Raw genomic sequence first — 22252 nt, forward strand, 5'->3', positions numbered from 1 at the left:
AAGAAAGATTAAGTTTGGGGGGAACTATTAAGTCCAATTGGGCTTCAGCTCAATACATAAAGTATGTGAAAGGCAATAATGTAAAATAAGGCAGAAAAGGTAGATTAAAGCTGGATGACAGAAGAGCTTGACATTAGGCTGAGGAGTTTGTGTTTCGACTGGTGAGTCCTAATGGAATGGCTTTGAACAAAGGAGTGGCATGGGGATACCCAGGACCCCAGCAACATTGTCTTGGCAGCTACATGAAGTGTGGGAGAGAGGCTCATTAGGAAGCTCTTTCAGTAGTCTGAACAAGAAATGACGAGGGCTTCATAACCGTGGCAGTTATATAAGTAGGGACATGTGGACTCATGGGTAAGATCAAGAAGACTTGAGTTGGAGATGTTGAGAATACCTCTGGCTAAGGGCATACCATAGGAAGAGATGTGGGACTGATGTCGTGGGGCATAGAGACGTGGGAATCCTCGCCTAAGGAGGATTTGATTTATCAGAATGATGGGATCACCTTGGAAAAATATAAAGAGAAAAGAGAAGGAGGCCATGGACAGGGCCTTAGAGGATGCCTGTTTGGTAAGCACTTGTTATGGGCAGCAACATGATGGCCTAGATAAAGAACTGGCCTTGGAACTAGGAAGGCTGGATGTAAGGCCTGCCTCTGATACCTACCAGCTGCATGACTCAGGGCTAGTCACAGCACCACTTGAAGGGCCCTAGACTAAGGGTCACAAATCCTCTGACCAGCACCTTAAACTGGCTTTGTCCTGATTGCAAGCTGAGGATAGTTTTTACATTTGTTATACATATATGTACAGAGATTTGGCCTTCAGATTTTGGTTTGCTTGCTAGGAGATTGTCTGACACTGTAAGCTGCAGAGAAGGTGCTAGTCTGTATTGAGAGAGAAAGTTAGCCCACCTTAGAATTCCCTCTATCAATGCAATCACAGGTCTGTCTCTAACTGCCTGCTATAATTAGTTACTTTATGGGGTAGAAGGAGACAGATCATCGGGAGAGATTCATAAAAAATAATTCTTGTTCTAGAGCAGTTTATAGTCCAGTTGGAGGAATGGAGTATATACATAAAATGAGAACTAATTACATGTAATACGGTTTATTAAAGCCCATTACATACAAAACACCATTCTGAGAAAGAACAGAAAATGTCTGATTAGTGCTAGGTAGGGTGACTACTGTTGACCTTGTGCCTTCTCCTGATCAGAATGCAATACAGCTGCTACTTTTGGAACCCCCTAGGACTAGCAAACTCCAACCACCTAGCACAGTCTAAGTACTTGTCAATTTGTTGCTAAATAAATGATAAAAGAAATAAATGCTTTAGAAATAAGAATCTCAGAGGTCAGCCAGTACCTAAAAACTAAATCTCCCTTATCACTATACCCAGCCTTTGGTAGAAGATCTCTAGCCAAGGAGAACCCACTAGCTCCCGAGACAATCCATTCTACTTTGGGGCTACTCTGATTATAAGGAGTTTTACCTCACATAGGCTTAAATTTGAGATCTCTCTTATGTAGGTATTCTTTCCAGCAGTCTAAATTCTTCCTTTGGAGTTTTTGTCAATGTCCTGTTATAGTCTACAGAGGAGGCTTCTCCTAGGTCTTTCTAGATACATAGGTGAACTGGTGAAGCATTCCAACCATATTTCATTCCATCTGTGACTGACATTATAACATATTTCAATGGTGATATTGTTGGGGGTAGTAGCCTCCTTTGATATTCCTTGTTTAATCTCCAACTATCTTTGAGCTAGTTTCGGTTTTCAGCCCCCATTCTAATGATCTGAAATTCTTTTCTGGGGAGAGATTGAAGGAGATAATAAGTAAATTCCTGTCTTATTTACAACAACAGAGAATTCTTGTATTATTGACAAATATCTCTGTGCAAACATTGTTTTGATGACTAGTTATATGTATAAGGAAGGTTGAAAAAATGAAATCTTTGCATTTGGTATATACCAGCCAATGCCCGTCAACTGACGTCCCCTTGCAGGCAGATTGGTGGTCTTCCTGAAGGCCAAATGCCTGTTTATCCCTTTACTATCAATAAAGACTTTGTTTCCATACAGCATTCAGTAGCAAATTCATTTGCTGCTGACCCCGCCCTTGGTTGCTTTGGGGAAGGAAGGAGAGAGAGAAAAGGAACTGACCCATTTCGGTTTATACCTCAGTTTACTCCTCATCAATATTTCTTCCAATACTTTTTGCATATAAATCTCATTAGAAAAAGCCACAGTTGTTGCTCCCTACTTGCATCTTTCCATTGAAAAACTTCAGATGTTGTGATTTCCCAGGATTTGAAATCACATTTTAATCATCTGGAGAACATTGGAATTTTAAAACAGTGAGGCTTTGCTTTCTTGTTTGCCTTGTCTTAAGAAGCAGGGAGACTAGCAAAGGCAGAGCAGTTTAAGTTCCAGGCAGTCCACTTTCTTTTTCCATTCTGGAACCAATTACTCTTCATATGCTCGATCCAGATGTGTATTTTACCAATACATTAATTCAATGGACTGGATTTACAACTCCATTTATAGAAAGTCTGTATATTAAGCATTATGTATCCATTAAGTATTTTCTATGTGGATTGTTAGACCAGTCTCTTGAATAACTGGGAATCTCATTGAGGAAGTCTTGTTGTATTCTAGTGCTAGTCAGCAAATAGCCCAACACTTTTATCAAATGTTGTATTGCTTTGAACTAAGAATGGCATTACCACCTTTAAGCAAAACTGTTTACAGAAGTCAAAATCATTTTTGGCTTGGGGCTATAAACCAATAACAACAAAAAAAAACTCAGCAACAGCCCACAGACTGGAATTTTGCTGACTGATGTTCTAGGTCTTCCCACATTCAATGTGGTATTATGTGCTAGCTGGAACTTCTGGAGAATCTTACCATTCTTAGGAAATTCCTTTGTCATTTGGATCTTGTGAAGAACATTCTTAATGGTAAACAGACATTTCCCTTGAGCTAAGAGTAAAATCACCATAAGAGTCTTTAAGAAAATCTTCCCAATGTGTATAAGGATAGGTAAGATCCAGTTTATTTAGCCCACTAGTTTGAAAACTGAAAAATGTCAGATTCCATGGCCCTCTGGGAAAAAAGATTGCCACACTGAAGAGCCTTTTTCTTTTCCTGAAAAGCTAGAAGAGCTTGTTCTAGCCTTTAGTGCCTCTTAGCTACTATCTCTACATCTAAGCCTTCTAAGCCAACAAAAACTCTTAGAATGATGATTTAGCTAAATTTACCAAGCTGTGGGAATAGCTATTTTATTTCTTCCCACCCTAGTATTAAATTCTTGAATAGTAGTTGTCTCCATTCATTATCTTGTTTGGAAACAGAATGCCAGTCCTTTGACAAAGATCTGCCATGGTTTTTACTGTGACCTCTGGAAGATATGTTTTTAATTTTTAAAAGGGAAAGGAAACTAAAGCTATTAATGACTATATGCAAACAAAATTTTTCCTCTCTATAGACCCTGTAGAAATACATGTTATATACCAAGCTTGCTCTGTTTTGTAAATGTACTACTTCCTTAGTAGCTCAGATGGCAAATGTTTATGTTCATAAAAAAAGTTATTTTCGCTGTGACTTAATTGTAATATTAATTTTTCTAGCATGAAGTGTAATCTCTTACAATCTGTAGAATGTTTCCTAACAGCATGCTGCTGTTCTCTCTAATCTATCACATTGCATTGTGTGTTTAGAGGAATTTGGGGTGATCCTTTTATAAGGAAAGAAAATATGTAGTGATTTTTCCAAATTACAGAAAAATGTGAACTAGGTTTTTTCACTTTCACTTTCATTCGAACCAAAAATACACTTTGGTTTTGTTGTACTACTCATTCCTCTGTTACACTCTCAGCCAGTACCATTTATTGCAGGTAAATCTATTCTGCTTAGGTTGAGCTAAGGAATAAAGTAGTGACTATGAAGCATTAATTAAGAAGTTATTTTAAAAGGGCTTGCTATACCCTGTGCTAATAAGAACTCTATAGGATATGAAAGAAGCATAAGATTGGATCTTAATGTCACTTACATTCCATTTGAGGAAATAAATTAATAAAACATTGAGGTGTTACCTGCTAAACTGCTTGGTACTTTTAATATCAATTCCTAGGCTATCTGAATGAACTTTCCAAAACATTACCCAGAGTTTCACCAGATTGTTACAAGGATCACATGATGATAGAAGACATTGTCACCTTTTATTATTTATAGATACATATGTTATGAATATACATATTTTTCCCCAATTGTAAAACATTTTTTTAAGTTTTGAGACCTAAATTCTCTCTTTCCTTACTTCTCTATTTCCTGAGATGATAAGCAAGCAATATAGTTTATACATGTGCAGTCATATAAAACATTTCTCTATTAAGTCATTTTGTACAGGAAGACTTGAATTAAGGAAAAAGAAAGTGAAAAATAGCATGCTTCATATAAATCCTTTGAGATTGTCTTGGATCATTGTATTACTGAGAATGAATAAGTCATTCACAGTTCTTTGTTGTATAATATTGCCATTACTGTATATAGCATTCTCCTCTGCTCACTTAACTGTCACCTTTTATTATGACAAGACTCTTCTCAACTTTTTGCTGAGTCTTTCCAGATTAGGTGAAACATCCCTTTCTGGTGTTAACCTTCTTCCTAATTCCAGGGTCCTAAATAAATTCCTGACCTAAGAATAGATCTTCCATTAGAAAGTAAATCTACTTTCTAAAACACATTGCATTAGATCAATCTAAGGAAGAGTGATGTAAATAAGGTAAATGTAAGAAGTATTTCTTTATATGCTTAAGTACAAGGGGAAGGAAACAAGCATTTGCATATAGCCTATTAGATCCCAGGTATCATGCTAAACTTTTTACCAATATTATCCCCTTTGAGCAACAACTCTTTTGAGGCAGATGCTGTTATTATTCCAACTTTACATTTGAAGAAACTGAGGCAAATAGAGGTTAAGTGATTTGCCCACAATCACAGCTGGTAAGTGATTGAGGCCAAATTTGAATTCTTCTTCATTACTCCAGGCCCAGTGTTCTATCTACTGTACTAAATTCACTATAAGCCTTCCCCTCCAAAAACAAACAAACAACAAAAAACAGGAATAGGACCAGGTTATTCCTTACAGAAGAGCACAGATCATTTCCTTAACAAAGTCTGAAGTCAGAAAGGGTGGAATAATGAGCAAACAAAAAAAAAAAAAACATCCTATCATAAGAGGCTATTACAGTGATGGAATGCTAAAAACACAAAATCAGAAGAGAATGAGTCCAAAACATACAAGCAAATCCTTAAAGAAAAATGTGCTTTGGACACAAAGTCAACCAGAATTCCTGGAAGATATCCAAGTGTTTAAAAAAAAAAAAAAAAAGTTTAAAACATTTTTATAAAAAGAAATGAAAACTGAAAGGAACAATGTACCAGAAAGGAAATTAAAGAAATATTCAAACAAAAACTTGAAAATGTAGGGGGGAAAAATATACTGTTACCTCAGTACTCATCATTAATTAGTTCCAGAAAGCTTAATGAGTGGTGAAAAGACAAGTATCAAATGAATTCTTCCCATAAAGAATACTTCTCTCCAGGCCATAGCTTAACCAACCTTCCTTACCTAGACCATCAAAAGGGCAATTGGGATTTCTAACTACAGAGAAACATGTTAACCCAGCCCAACCAGGCTCCTCGCTTCTTGACCCAATTCACTTTTTGAGAAGAACCAAGGATTTTACTCTTCTTCCAACCCATGCCATCCAAGTTTGGGGGAGGATTGGGGGGGAGTGCATTGGATATAGAGATGGAAGCTATGGTTCTGTACCCTTAGCCACTCAGGGCTCTGGCTGCCACCTGGGGCTCAGGGCTACCAAGAATCCTGGGTCCTTTACTGGTGCTGTAGCCTCTGCCTGGCCTCCCACCACTTCTCTTGCTGCTTCTCCTGCAGATTATACCAGCCACTCTGTGTCCTTTCCAGGACTACTGTTTTGGGATGCAAGAGACTGTACACAGCAGCCACATTGTCCTGCAGGCACTGCCCTATGATCTACCTGCCAGTGTGCACAAACTCAGCATCATGAGCTCCAACCTGATAGTCCTGGCCACGGATGGTAGAGGGTGAGAAGTACGCCTGGCCAACCTCCCTATTACTCAATTAATACAATAAGTATGATTAGTGACAAGCAAGCATGCTGAAGCATTTTTTTTTTCTCCTCAAAATCCATCGAATACTGAATTTAAAGCAGAGAAGTGACAAGGTACCACTATACAAGGTACCGATAGCAAAAACAGCTGACCTGAAAAACAGATCAAGGAGAGATTTAAGAATTATTGGAATATCTGAAAGCCATGACTCTATATAAGAGCCTCTAGGCATCATCTTTTCCTCCCTCCCTCCCTCCCTCCCTCCCTTCCTTCCTTCCTTCCTTCCTTCCTTCCCTCCCTTAAGGCATTTGGGGTTAAGTGACTTGTCTAGGGTCACATAGCTAGGAAGTATTAAGTGTCTGAGGTCAGATTTGAACTCGGGTCCTCCTGGCTGGTGCTCTATTCACTGCACTACCTAGCTGCCCCTAGACATTATTTTTCAAAAAGTTATAAAAGACTAAAGGGTGAAGAAGAAAAATAATCTGCCAACTATGTTCTGAAAGAAACTTCAATATAAAGCTTGCTTCGTTTATAGAACATTATAGCTAGAATCCAGAATTTCCATGTCAAATAAAGTATTGCAAGCAACCAGAAAGAAAGAATTCAAGTACCATGGAGTCACAGTGTTTTAGTAGCCACTGTTTTAAGGAGAGTGATATTTCAGAAGAAAAGGATATATAGACTTAGTTTTGCTGGGTGAGTTATAACTCTTTGTTCTAAGTTTAACCCTTCAAGAAGGAAAAAAATCAACTTTCAGTGAAATCATAAACTTCAGACATTCCTGATGGAAAAAAAAAATTTTTTTTTGCTTTAAAGAAACTTTGAAATGCAAACATAAGTATCAATAGAAACATAAAAAGAAATCATGATTGAATAATCTTAAAACACTAAACAACAATAAACTATTTAGAATCTATAGTACATGTGACCCCTCTAAAGCTTATCAGGGATCATATAGTTAGACAGGGTCTAAGAATACTGTTATTTCTTTATAATTTTAAAAGAAGGATGAAAAGGTAGAGAGAGAAATATAGTAGTAAGGGAAAGGAAGATTATAGGAAATTATCTCACATAATCAGGATATTTAAGTAGAAGCCTATGCAAGCAAGAACTGGGGAATAATTCTTAAATCGCATGCATCTGAACTGATTAAAAGAGGGAAAAACACACACACTATGATAGAAATATCGTTCATTAAAAGAGAAAAGGAAGGAATAAGAAAGGGAGGGTGTGTTAAAAGATATGAATCCTAAACAAAAGAAAGATACATTAAAATATTTATGCCATTTTTGTATTGGCAAAAATTGAAAACTTAAAGAAGTGCCCATCATTTAAGAAATATGTGAACAAATAAATACTATTATAATATGTGAACTATATGTGGAGAAATAAAATATTATTGTACTTTAGTACTGTAATGAGGGAACCAGGAGACCAGTTTACACAATGACATTGTAAAGGTAAACAATTTTGAAAGATTTAGAAACTCTAATCAGCTTAATAGCTGACACAGTTTCAAAGGACCTCGTGATGAATCACACTATGCTGGCCCCTTACCTTTTCCGTTTGGGAAATATTTACTCATTAAAAATGAATAAATTTTAATTTTTAAAATGGTTATTATTATTGTGTGTGTGTGTGAGAGAGAAAGAGAGAGAGAGAGAGAGAGAGAGAGAGAGAGAGAGAGAGAGAGAGAGAGAGAGAGAGAGAGAGAGAGAGAGAGACTCTCTCTCTTTTCTCCTTTCCTGGGCATGGGCCAATACTGATCATTAGATAAGCTTTAACCTGTTTGTTTTATTTTTCCAACCTACACTGGTTTACCTAGACCTAGAGCAGATACCTCAGCAACTTGAGCTTTACTACAGCTCAGGACTTCTGTCCTCAAGCGATCCATCAGACTCAGCCTCTTCTCGAAGCAGGGAATAGACATGCACCGCCATGTCTAGCCAGTTAAGTGATTTCATCAGTGTGGAGCTTTCAGCATAGACACTCCCATCACTGATGCATCCTGGCAAACACTTAGTGGTTTAAAGCATTGTCTGAGGCTCTGATTTTGTCTGCGGCTACCTAGCCAGGAAGTGTTAGAGGCAAGATTTTAATCCAGCCCAACTCCAAGACCATCTTCTCTTCACGCTGCCATGCCATCTCACAGTTGTGGACCAAAAAGCATACTGCTACATTAAAACAGTCTAGACCAAAAACTCCTTGACCAGCTTTCTCCTTGTTTCCCGGGCCTTGCATGTAGTAATTACATATTTGTTGATTTCACCGAGTATTTTAAGGATCAGTCAGTTGTACCACCCTCCTGCGTAGGAAAAACAAATGAAAGCATTTAAATTTAAACTTTTAGGAACAGAGTATGCATTGTGGCGCAGTACAAAAAATGGATGCATACATCCAGAAGCTCAGCTATCTAGTTATCATAAACTATTGATAATTATTACTAGCCACTAAGTGGTTAATTTATTATAAACCACTTGTCTTCAGCAGGGTAGGAGTCCAGTTTCTGTGCACAGAAATTCCCTTTGGCTTCCAGCAGCTTCTGACATAGTGATATTGTCTAAGGGAATCTCTGAGGAAAAGGAGATTTCTGTCACTGGCAAGGCAAGCAAATGGCATGTAGACCTGTGAGAGATTTGATTACAGTCCAGTAAAATCCAGAAATCTTCAGCTTTTACTTTCTTAAAATTAAAGGGAATTTTGAATCATGGTACTCTTTTGCTATGCAGAAGCTACAGCTAAAATCACATTGGAATTCTTTCAAATTTCCTTCCCCCCCCATTTTCCCCCTGAGATTGAATCCATTTTAATTATTATTTAATTGCAGAGATACAGCTCCTGGTAATGACATAATATTGTGGCATCTGAGAAAAAGATGCCTCTTCTCTTTAATATTAAAGATTTTTAAAGTCTCTAAAATATGAGTCTAGATGCTTTTAAAACTTTTTCTTCTCAAAACTTCTTTTCACCCAAGAAATTTTCACATGACTCCATATGGGGTCATGACCCACAGTTTAAGAAGCTTTGGTCTAGATCATATTGAGCAAGGAGGTGAGGCAATGGAAAGAAAATTGACCTTGGTATCACAGGAATTGACTTTGAATTATGACTTTTACACTTTTGCCTTTGTGACCTTAGATAATGTTTCTTCACTGATCCTTAGTCCCCATATCTTCTATGTGCCAAGCACTGTATGGGCAAGGAATTCCAGAGACAGGCTAAAAGACAGTTCTTGCTCTTAAGGAGCTCCCAGTCTGCTAAGAGACGACATGAAAACCACAGAAGCACAAAAAATGTATGTGCAAAGAGTAAAAGCCTTGGCTCACATTCTGTGTTGAATTAATTTAACATTTATTAAAGAATTGTAAAGAACTTGTGTAAGATTCCCTAGTTCTATAACTTCATTAGGAGTTGGTGGTGTAGTGTCACCGCTGTGATTTCTATTCCTAGTCTTTGTTGCTCTCATAGAGGATCTCTTTATTTCATAGCTTGAGAGCTAGAAAAGATCTCCATATCATCAGTTTAATAATCCCAGTGTTTTATAATTGAAGAAACTAAGATCCAGAGGATCAAAGATTTTTGTGAGGTCAGAGATTGTAGGAAGAGCAGATCTGAGTTTCTGAGATCCCTTGACTTCAAATCCTGCTTTCCATTATACTGCTGATGCTTCTTTGCAATCTCAGCAGTCCTGCCCATCCTTTTTTCCACCTGGCACAAACAGCTATGTAAAAGCATGTTGGCATCTTGAGGCTAATTAAAATCCCCTCGTGATTTCCCTTCCAAGTTGAAAGTAACTTTTTGCTTATAAATTGCCTCAGTAGAAATTCCACAGAACAAAAAATCTTTAATTGTGAAATCATAAGGCCACATCGCACAGTAGACAGAAGCCTGCCCACAACAGAAAGAGCCCAAATTGTCAGTCCCCCCAGACACATGTGGGCTTCAGGACCAGAGCAGGTCATTTCAGTTCAGCTCTTAGACATTGGGCTTAAACATTGCAGAGCCAAATGCTGCCCCTCGTTAATTGAGGGGGTTTCCTCATTGGGATTTTTTTTTTACAGCAACGAAATCACAGATTCTGACCAAAAGAAAAACAATTTCAAAATTTAGAACCATCAGCAACAGATCAAACACACAAAATGAGGACTAAAATCTTACTACAGTGCTTGGCCTTCAGCTAGGTAGGTCCAAATGAACAACAAGCAGAGGGTGGAAAGCTTTATTCTGTGTCCCCTTCCATGTTTCTCTCTTCCTCTCCCCTTTTCTTCCTCTTCCCTTCACCCCCTCTCCCTCCTTCTCCTCCCTTTCCCTCCTCCCCATCATCTGGAAGAACAAAGGTCAAGAATTTCAAGGGAATCAGTGGGGGAAGAAATACAGAGGATGGTGGTTTTGCTCCTAAATATTATAAATCGACAGTCATCAAAACCATTTGATATTGGCAAAGAAAGTAGTGAATCAGTCCAATAGGCTAGATTTATAAGATACAATCATCAATGACTGTAGTAATATAATGTTTCATAAACCCAGAGACCCTCTAGTTTGTGGGATAAGAACTCACTATTTGACAAAAATTACTGCTAAATTTGGAAAATATATGGCAGAAACTAGACATTGACTAACATCTCACACCTTATATCAAACTAAAATTGAAATGGGTTCATGATTTTGACATAAAGGGTGATGCTATAAGCAAATTAGTAGAACAAAGAATAGGACTCTACCTGTCAGATCTGTGGAGAAGGAAGAAATTTGTGGCCAAACAAGAATCAGAAAATATTGTGAAGGCAAAATGGATAATTTTGGTCGCATTAAGTTGAAAATTTTTTTACAGGTAAGAGAGAGATAACAATTGGGAATGCAGAGTCTTACAAAAAAATGTCGAAAACTGTGTAGTTAGAAAAATTAAAATATTAAGAAAAAATAAAATTGAGATCATAAACTTTGGCCCCTTTGGACTTCTGCCCAAGATTATGAAGGGTAGGCTCCTCTCTTAATGAGAGCTGGCCCAACACAGCAGTGGAATGAGTCAGACTCTTCCCCCTCTCCCTTCTCTGCAAACAATTGAGGAGGCAGAGATTGTGAATCATAAATCTAGGAGCAGAGATAACATCTTGCTCTTCACCATACCTTTCCCTGAACCTCTAGGATAGGACCTTCCCTGTATAAAAGACTAGACTTGGGCTCAAACACTTACTAGCTGTGTGACATTGGACAAGTTACTTACCCCTGCTTGCCTCAGTTCTTCATCTACAAAATGAAGTGGAGACGAATGGCAAACCAGTATAGTATCTTGGTCAAAAAAACTTCAAATGGAGTTACAAAGGACTGAAAGGAATGAACAACAATAAGACTCTTTCTGCACATAAAATGTTACAACCACTTGACAAAGTAATTTGAATGTACCTTCAATTTAGGCTCTGTTGCCTAAAACAGAATTCCATAAACTTTTGGCCACACAATACTTTGAGGCTTGAAACACAATAATTGAACATATTAATATTGGTCAGAGGATATTAATATCCTGTGGAATACAGAAGAATAGAAGAAAGTGAGCAGACTAAAGTAAGTCACCAAACTTTTGAATATGAATCAAAATAGTATTGGATTTCCATTGTTTAAGGAGGCCTATAAATGTCTGAAAGGAGAGCCATCAAAGTTTCTTGTACTAGAGGAAAGGCTTTAGAAATATCCTGTGTTAACAGTCAATTTACACTTCTGTTTCCAGGGCTTTCTGGTGTCTCAGCCTAAATTTCAGTAGTCTCTCAAATTCATCGAAAGCTTTTCTCTTTGACTTGGATTCACCTAATCTGTCCTATTCTCTTGTCCCATATATACTTGAACAATTATAGATGATGTCGCCATTGCATCATCTTCCGACTGCTTACTGTTCTCCCTGTTGTAACCAGGGACAAAAGACTTTTTCCTATCTTTTGCTTTATTTGCTCTACCATGCACTCACCCCTTTCCTCCTCTTCCTTCACAGCTTTTGATTAAAAAAAAAAAAAAAAAAAAAAAAAAAGTGCCTTTCATCTCTCTTCACAAGAATTTCAGAGTTGGTATTAGTATAATTGGCCATATTAATAACCAAATTAACAAAAATCATATCATCTCAATAGATGCAGAAAAAGCATTTGATAAAATCCAACATCCATCCCTATTAAAAAAACATTTGAGAATATAGGAATAAATGGACTTTCCCTTAAAATAATCAGGAGCATCTGTTTAAAACCATCAGTAAGCATCATATGTAATGGGGATAAACTACAACCATTCCCAATAAGATCAGGAGTGAAACAAGGTTGCCCACTATCACCATTACTATTCAATATTGTATTAGAAATGCTAGCTTTGGCAATAAGAGTGGAGAAAGAGATTAAAGGAATTAGAGTAGGTAATGAGGAAACCAAATTGTCATTCTTTGCTGATGATATGATGGTATACTTAGAGAACCCCAAAGATTCTACTAAAAAGCTATTAGAAATAATCCACACCTTTAACAAAGTTGCAGGATACAAAATAAATTCATATAAATCATCAGCATTTTTATATGTTACTAACAAAATCCAAGAGAGTTACAAAAGAGAAATTCCATTTAAAGTAACTAATTGATAGTATAAAAAGGAATCTATCTGCCAAGGGAAAATCAGAAACTATATGAGCAAAACTACAAAACATTTTACACACAAATTAAGTCTGATCTAACCAATTGGAAAAATATTAAATGCTCTTGGATAGGGCAAGCAAATATAATAAAGATGACAATACTACCTAATCTATTTATTTATTTAGCGCTATACCAATCAGACTCCCAAAAAAACTATTTTAATGACCTAGAAAAAATAACAACAAAGTTCATATGGAAAAACAAAAGGTCAAGAATTCCAAGGGAATTAATGGGAGAAAAAAAAAAATCAAATGAAGGTGGCCTAGCTGTACCAGATCTAAAATTATAATATAAAGCAGTGGTTACCAAAACCATTTGGTATTGGCTAAGAAATAGACTAGTTGATCAGTGGCATAGGTTAGGTCCAAAGGACAAAATAATCAATAACTTTAATAATCTAATGTTTGACAGCTTACCTAAGGACCCCAGCTTTTGGGATAAGAAGTCAATGTTTCAAAAATATTGCTGGGAAAATTGGAAATCAGTATGGCAGAAACTAGGCATTCACACTTAACACCGTATACCAAAATCAGGTCAAAATGGGTTCATGACCTAGGCATAAAGAATGAGATTATAAATAAATTAGAGGAACATAGGATAGTTTTCCTCTCAGACCTGTGGAAGAGGAATGAATTTATGTCCAAAGAAGAACTAGAGATCATTATTGATCAAAATAGAAAACTTTGATTATATCAAGTTGAAAAGTTTTTGTACAAACAAAACTAATGCAGATAAGATTAGAAGGGAAACAATAAACTGGGAAAACATTTTTACAGTCAAAGGTTCCGATAAAGGCCTCATTTCCAAAATATATAGAGAACTGACTCAAATTTATAAGAATTCAAGCCATTCTCCAATTGATAAATGGTCATAGGATATGAAGGCAATTTTCAGATGAAGAAATTGAAACTATTTGTAGCCACATGAAAAGATGCTCCAAATCACTATTGATCAGAGAAATGCAAATTAAGACAACTCTGAGATACCACTACACACCTGTCAGATTGGCTAAGAAGACAGGAACAAATAATGATGAATGTTGGAGGGGATGTGGGAAAACTGGGACACTAATACATTGTTGGTGGAATTGTGAATACATCCAGCCATTCTGGAGAGCAATTTGGAATTATGCTCAAAAAGTTATCAAACTGTGCATACCCTTTGACCCAGCAGTGCTACTACTGGGCTTATATCCCAAAGAGATCTTAAAGAAGGGAAAGGGACCTGTATGTGCAAGAATGTTTGTGGCAGCCCTTTTTGTAGTGGCCAGAAACTGGAAACTAAGTGGATGCCCTTCAATGGAGAATGGCTGAGTAAATTGTGGTATGTGAGTATTATGGAATATTATTGTTCTGTAAGAAATGACCAACAGGATGATTTCAGAAAGGCCTGGAGAGACTTGCATGAACTGATGCTGAGTGAAATGAACAGGACCAAGAGATCATTATACACTTCAACAACAATACTATATGATCAATTCTGATGAACGTGGCCCTCTCCAACAATGAGATGAACCAAATCAGTTCCAATAGAGCAGTAATGAACTGAACCAGCGAAAGAACTCTGGGAGATGACTATGAACCACTACATAGAATTCCCAATCCCTCTCTTTTTGTCTGCCTACATTCTGGATTTCCTTCACAGGCTAATTGCACACTATTTCAAAGTCCGATTATTTTTTTACAGTAAAACAACTGTTTGGACATGTATACATATATTATATTTAATTTATACTTCAACATATTTAACATGTATTGGTCAACCTGCCATCTGGGGGAAAGGGTGGGGGTAAGGAGGAGAAAAATTAGAACAAAAGGTTTGGCAATTATCAATGCTGTAAAATTACCCATGCCTATATCTGGTAAATAAAAACTATAATTAATTTTTAAAAAAATTATTTCAGAGTTGGAAGAAACCTCAGTGATCGTCTTAGTTCAGTTCTTATGAGAAAAGAGAACTTCCTGAATAGCTCAACACAGTTCTTCCCTTCCTTCCTCCCTGTCCCTTCACAACCTAATTTGGAAAACTAAACTGTTCTTTGAAAGAAAATCATAGACCTCTATAATGTGACCCAGACCTACTTTCAAGTTTTTTCTATCTTGATTTCCTCATTCAGACTTTCACCATGAAAATTTATGGTTATTGTACCTGAAACATGTTACATAATATGTTGTCTCTGGTTGAAATGCTCTCCCTCAGCTTTGCTGACTGTCATTATTCTACTTATTTCTAGTTTTTCCGACTTTTGTAACTACCCATGGCTATATTAACCCATAATGATATCTGTCCCTCCTTTAAAGTCTGGAAACCTTTAGCATGCATTATGTACCACTTAGTCACAGAGACTCCTTGTTGGAAAAAACTTCAGAATCCTGGGAAATAATTGTCCAATATGGGTTTGAAACCTTGCAAAATGAGAGGAAACTCACCACTTTTCAATGTAGTGTATTCTTTCAGAATCATTCTAATTGTAAAGCAGTTTATCTTTGCATTAAGCCTCAGTTTGCCTCTTTGCAGCTTCTACCCTTTATGAAAAATAAAAATGGATTTGTAATTCCTTTGGGGCCAAAGAGAATCAGGCTAATTCTTTTGCAAGTGACAACTCTTTAAAAATTCATAGTCATCATTTCCCTTTCATTCTTCTCTTCTCTAGGTTAAACATTCTTAAGTCCTACAGCAAAGTCTTTAAGGCATTAATCCCATTCACCATTAATCCCAGGTTTATTAAATATCTTTCCTAAAGTCACATCTCTGGAACCAAAACAAAATACAATGGCTCTGATCTCTTCAATTCTGGACCTTGTGCTTGTCTTGATGCCACCTACTACTCTTTGCTTTTTTTTTTAAATTGCTATATCATGCTGCTGACTCTACTCTGCTAAAATTCTCAGGTCTTTTCTCATGAATTGTTATCTACATGTTTCCTTGATCTTGTACTCATGAAAAAGATTTTTGCATTCTGTTGAAAGACTTCATATTTATCCAATTTCATCCTCTCTCCTAACCTGTCAAGTTATGTTTGGATCCAGACTAATTTTTGCTGTTAAGTATACTTTGTATTTTTCATTTGCTGACTTAATTGCTTGCCATTAAATACTATGGCATATAAAGTATAAAATTATAAAACACTACTTTAATAAATGCTTATTGAGGAGGCAGAGCCAAGATGATGAAGTAAAGGCAGGAATTCACCCAACTTCTCACCCAAACTGCTCCAAATTCCTTTAAATAATGACTCAAAACAGATTTTAGAACATCAGAACACTCAAAAGGATGGAATAGAACATTTTCCAGCTGAAGGCAATTTAGAAGGTCAGTAGAAAAGATCTGACTCCCTGACCAGGATGGGAGTCCAAGGGGTAGTCCTGATGCAGGCCACATCAGCATGGCCCTGGCCATGGCAAAGCTGAGAACTTCCAGACTTTTCAGCCCAGAAACACCAAAGGGGACTTGGAAATTCAGCAGAAAAGGTCCAAGGCACAGCACTAGCCCCAGCCTGTCTTCACATCAGCAAAGCTCAGATTTCTAGAAGGATCTCTGAAAGCAGTTGCACAAAATTCCTAAAGCTTGGGACAGGGAACCCTCCACCCTGGAAATAGAGAGCCCTATTCTAACAAAGAGTAAAGAGCAGAATAATGACTAGGAAAATAGGCAGACAACAGAAAACGTTTCTGACCTTTGAAAGTTACTATGGTGACAAGGAAGATCAAAACATACAAGCACGCATGCGCATGATAACAAAGTTAAAGCTCCTACATCCAAAACCTCCAAGAAAAATAAAAATTAGGCTCAGGCCTTGGAAGAGCTCAAAGGGAATTTTGAAAGTCAAATGAGAGAGAAAAAGAATTGAGAATGGAACAAAAGGAAATACAGAAAGCTACTGAGGAGAAGAATGCCTCAGAAAGCAAAATTGGTCAATTGGAAAAGGAGCTATAAAAGTTCACTGAGGAAAGTAATTCCTTAAAAGTTACAATTGAGCAAATGGAAGTTAATGACTTTATGAGAACTCAAGATACAATAAAGCAAAACATACAAAACAAAAGATGAAATCTTGTTGGAAAAACAACAGAGCTGGACAATAGATCCAGGAGAAATCATTTAGAAATTATTGGTCTACCTGAAACTCATGATCAAAAAAAAAAAAAAAGAGCCTGGACTTCTCCTTTCAAAAAATTATCAAGGAAAATTATCCTGATATTCTAGAACCAGAGGGCAAAATAGAAATTGTAAGAATCAACCAATCACCTCCTGAAAGAGATCCCAAAATGAAAACTCCCAGGAATATTATAGCCAAATTCCAGAACTCCCAGGTCAAGGAGAAAATACTCCAAGCATACAGAAAGAAACAATTCAAGTAAAGTGGAACTATAATTAGGAAAATGCAAGATTTAGCAGCTTCTACATTAAAGGATCAGAAGGCTTGGAATATGAGAGCAGTGGAGCTAGGATTACAACCAAAAACCACCTACCTAGCAAAATTGAGTATAATTTTTCAAAGGAAAAGGTAGTCATTGAAAGAAATAGAGGCTTTTCAAGCATTCATGATGAAAAGACTGGAGCTAAATGGAAATTTTGATTTTCAAAGATAAGAATGAGAAACAGAAGATAATCAGGAAAGTGATATCATAAGGAACTTAATAAAGTTATCTGTTTACATTCCTACATGGGAAGGTGATACTTGTAACTCATTAGAATATTCTCATAATTATGACAAAAGGAGTATATTTAGACAAAGGACAAAGATGTGAGTTGAATGTGAAGGGATAATATCTTTTTTAAAAAAATAATAATTAAATTAAGGAATGAGAAAGGAATGTACTGGGAGTAAGGGAAAAGAAGAAATGGAATGGTGCAAATTATTTGCCATAAAGAAAGTCAAGTAAAAGCTTTTACAATGCAGGGGAAGAAGGGAGTAAGTGAACCTTACTCTCATCAGAATTGACTCAAATTGTAAATAACACACACACTCAATAGAGGTAGAGAAATCTATTTTACCTTGTAGGAAAATAAAGAGGGGAATGAGATATGGGGGGAGGGGGAGGGTGATAAAAGAGAGGACATATTGGGAAAGGAAATTGTCAGTAACAAAACACTTGAGTATGGACAAGGTGAAAAGAGAGAAATTGGGGGGAGATATAGGTAGCAATAGTAATTATACAAAGAATTTTGAAACAGATTTCTTTCACAAGGCCTCATTTCTCAAACATAGACAAGAACTGAATCAAATTTGTAAAAAAAATAATAATAATAATAATAAGAGCCATGTCCCAGTTGATAAATGATCAAAAGATATGATCTATGCCAAAGGGCTATAAATTTATGCATATTTTTGACCTAATAACACCACTGTTAGGCATGAATACCAAAAGAGATTTCCAAAAAGGAAAATGATCTATACATACAAAAGAAATATTCATAGCAACTCTCAGAACAAAACAAGAAAAAAATCGGAAATTGAAAGGATGCCCATTAATTGGGAAATAGCTCAATAAAGTCTGATATATGTTTATACTAGAATATTATTGTTCTCTGGGAAATGATGAGTAAGGTGCTTTAAGGGGTGGAAAAAAAAAATAAACCAGCAACAACCTGGAAAATCCTTCATGAACTCTAGCAAAGTTAAATGTACTATATACAAAGTAATTAGCAATGTCTTGGGATGACCAGAATGACTCTCAGCAGTATAATAATCCACAACTAGACAGTAGAACTTATGATGAAAAAACCTATCCATACCCAGAGTAGGAACGGGTTATAACTGAAAACAGATTGAAGCATTCTCTTATTTTTTTTTTTTTTTTGAGAATTTTTATTTTCATGAGAGTGGGAGAACTATGTTTCACAACATGACTTTTATGGAAATATTTTGCATAACTTCATATGTGGTTTCTTAACTGGGTGGGGATAAAGGAGAAAACCTAGAACTCGAAAAAAATTTTTAAATGAATGTAAAAAATTTTGGTTTTAAATATAACTGGGAAAAATATTAAATTTTTTTTTTTTTTATTAAATAAATGCTTGTGGGACAGCTGTAGCATAGTGGATAAAGCACCAGCCCTGAATTCAGGAGGACCTGAGTTCAAATTTGACTTCTGATACTAAACACTTCCTAGCTTTATAATCCTGGGCAAGTCACTTAACCCCAATTGCCTCAAGCTGGGGAGGGGTGGGGGGAATGCTAATTGATGGATTGAATTGATGGATTGACTTACTCACAGTTTCCTGGGATACTCCATTTTATTTTTTTCCAAGATGACATTGAATCATTAACAGCTACTCTTTGAATCCAGTCTTACATCTACCTAATTATATACATATGTTCTCTTCATTAGAGTATCATGAGAGATTTTGTGTAAATCTTTGCTACAATCTAAGTAAACTATCATCATCAGGATTCTTGTACAGGGAATAATCCCATCAAAAAAAGATAATGAGATTCATCTGGCATGCCCTGTTCATGATAAAACCATGCTTTCATTTTAGAATGTTTATTACTATTTTAGTAAGACATTTTAGAATTTTTGTTAGGAAGTATAGGGAACCCTCTTGACTCAAATTCAGTTTCTTTTTTTTGGTGCTTTGCCTTGCCCCCAATCAGGACATTTGCTTTTCTCCCTGACATAGTTCATATAGACCTGAACCTTGGAGTTATCAAGGGCTTCAAAAGTCTTTCTTACTATCATCAGACTTCTCTTGGGAATGAGCTGACATCACTTGAATGCTTTCTTCCTTCTTTCCAATCTAAATATTATTCTCCTTGGTGCAGTACAAATAAAAGCAAAATTATGAATTTTCTAGCTCTGTTTTTTGGTCATGGTCTCATCCCACTTGAGCAATGATGTTATCTCTTCTTTGACCTGCTTTTCCTCAGTCTAGCTTTATAAAATAAACTTTTTGTTTTCTTTAAGTGTTCTCACCAGTTTTAACTTATTCTGAATTCTTGTACTTCTTGATATTCTTCTTACAGAAACATAATGTAATTTTGTATTCATTCTCCATTATTGCATTCCTCTTGGATTTTCAGAAAAGAATTTGATGACTTTCCTGTGAATCTACAGTAGTATCTCTAAATCAAAGATTTTAAACATGTGGCCTACTAGATTCCATGGTCTGAAGCAGATAAAAATGTTGTTTCTATGCAATTTTAATGTGTTGATATACTAATTAAAAAAACAACATGATTTTCTAAATCAAATGGTCCTTTTATGTACAGTTTAGTGTCCTCCATTTATGTATCAGTTTGATATTCTCTCTTTTCTTCAGCATCAAAATTGTTTTTCTTTTTATCTTCAGAATTTCACTTTTTTAGCTTCTTAACACCTCCTGGGCTGATTTCCAAGTATACTTTTATGTCCTGTAATCTTACTTGCGCTTTTTGTGATCTTTTGAAAAGTGTTTACCTAAAATCTATGGTTCATGTCCAACCCTCCCTGGCTTTCCTTTCTTCTTAGTAACAAATTCTTAGATAGACAAATGTCCCCCAAGATCTACATTATTTCCTCCTCGGCAAACAGAACTTATTGGTTAAAATTCAGTCTGGAATAGAAATTCCAGTTGTTGGTTCCCTTACCATTTGGTGGATGATATTGTCAATAAATCATTAGCATTGTACTTGGGTCAGAAGAGAGAGGGGAGAACATAGGCTTCTCGTCACTGTGTTGCTCTGCCTCTATCCTGGGAGTTTTCCCCTCTGTGGCTGCCTTCCATCTCTTATATGTATCAATGTCATGATTCTATTTACCCACTTATACATGTTGTTTCCCCCATTAGAAGATAAGTTCCTTGAGGACTGTGACCGTTTTTGCTTTTTTATATGTCCAAACATTGAAATGTAACATCTAATAAATACATATTGATTAACTGACTGATATTATGCCTTTATCTCTCTGTGACCTCTCCTCAGTCTTTGTATTTGCATCATTATTCATATCATGATCCCTAACTATATATAGCCCAGGAGTCTTTTCTGGGCCATCTTTCTTTCTATCTAGAATGTAAACTCCTTAAGGGATGGAGCTTTGTCTCTCCAGCAGAATACCTGGAACTTGGGGACTTTAATGTGTATTGACTAATTGATAAGTGACCCATCAGCTCCAATGACTTTAACCATCATCTCACACATATATAGATCCAGTTCTGGAAATATTTTGAGCTCCAATCAGTTCCATGTCACTAAGTTCCTTTAGGCTGCACCAGCAGCTTCTCAAGCTCAACATTACCTAAGCAGAACTCCTTATTTTTCCTCCAAGACTTCTCTTTTTTGAACTTCTATATTTCTCCTTAGGCTGCCAACCATACTTCTGGTTTCAAGTTTGTAACCTTGATGTTATCCTTGACTCCTATTCCTGCTTATCCTGTGTATACCAGTCAGTTGCCACATGTTGCCATTATATAATTATATTATATAATATTATATAATTTATATAATTATATAATGTTGCCTCTATAACATCTTCCACATCCAACCCTTTATTACCTCTCAGCAGAGGCCTTTTCATTGATCTCCCCATTTTGTCTCACCCTAGTCCAGTCAGTCTTCTATTTAGCCGCCAGTGTATTTTATGGATGTATTGATTATATTTATCTGTGTCCTTGAAAGCAGTAATCATTGCATTTTTGGTCTTTATATCCTCAGCACATATTGTAATGTCTCACACTCTTAATGAATGTCATTGACTAGCTTATGTGGCCAAATACACTGCACTAGAACTTTTCCCCAAAATACATATCAAAATTCTTCTTTCTGCTTGCAGGGTGCAGTGCCCAAAGGAAATGCCACAAAAGAATTCATCGAAAGTTTACAGTTGAAGCCCGGGCAAGTAGTCTACAAGTGTCCAAAGTGCTGCAGCATCAAACCTGACAGAGCCCATCACTGCAGGTACAGTCACGCCACTGCCAGGGACTTACAGTTACATGGCTGAAAACAAATCTACAGACCTCAATTCTGTATGATTAATCAAGGGTCTGACATGAGCAAGCACTGTGATTCTTGTTTAGAGCCATGTGTGGGGTATGGATTTGTTCTTTCATATCCTCTTTACAAGCAATTGTGGGATGTATGTTCTCCTTTTCTGAACAGCAAAAAAATGGCTTTTCCCTCCTGGGCCAGGAAGTAGCACATAAGAAATTTGATGGCTAGGTAGCAACTGGATAAAAACTGAGTTCAAAATCAACCTTAAACACGCCTTAGCCTTGTGACCCTGGGCAAGTCATTTAACCACTGTATACCTCAGCTGTAAAATGGGGATAAGTGACTGCACCCCCTCCCAAGGTTGTTTTGAAGATAAAATGAGAAAATATTTGTTAAAAAAAAAAAAAAAATTAGCAGTGTCTGATATATAGTAGACCCTTAATAAATGCTTGCTCCTTTTCAGTGAGCAGACCTCAAGCCTTAAGAAAATGAGCAAGAAACCAAAAAGAAGAACTCTCACCA

At 36.5% G+C, this 22252-nt stretch overlaps 1 protein-coding gene across 4 annotated transcripts in view; it reads left to right on the forward strand.

Moving 5' to 3' along the window:
- The window catches only part of ZDHHC3 (zDHHC palmitoyltransferase 3), a 64201-nt gene that overhangs the window by 21279 nt on the left and 20670 nt on the right, over positions 1 to 22252 (forward strand). For all 4 annotated transcript variants that reach the window (XM_074271644.1, XM_074271645.1, XM_074271646.1 and 1 more), the window contains exon 3: positions 21573 to 21697. In XM_074271644.1, the coding sequence (XP_074127745.1) occupies positions 21573 to 21697 (125 nt within the window). The remainder of the gene's footprint in view (positions 1 to 21572; positions 21698 to 22252) is intronic.

This window comes from Sminthopsis crassicaudata, chromosome 5 (assembly GCF_048593235.1).
Source record: "Sminthopsis crassicaudata isolate SCR6 chromosome 5, ASM4859323v1, whole genome shotgun sequence".
Classification (NCBI taxonomy): Eukaryota; Metazoa; Chordata; class Mammalia; order Dasyuromorphia; family Dasyuridae; genus Sminthopsis; species Sminthopsis crassicaudata.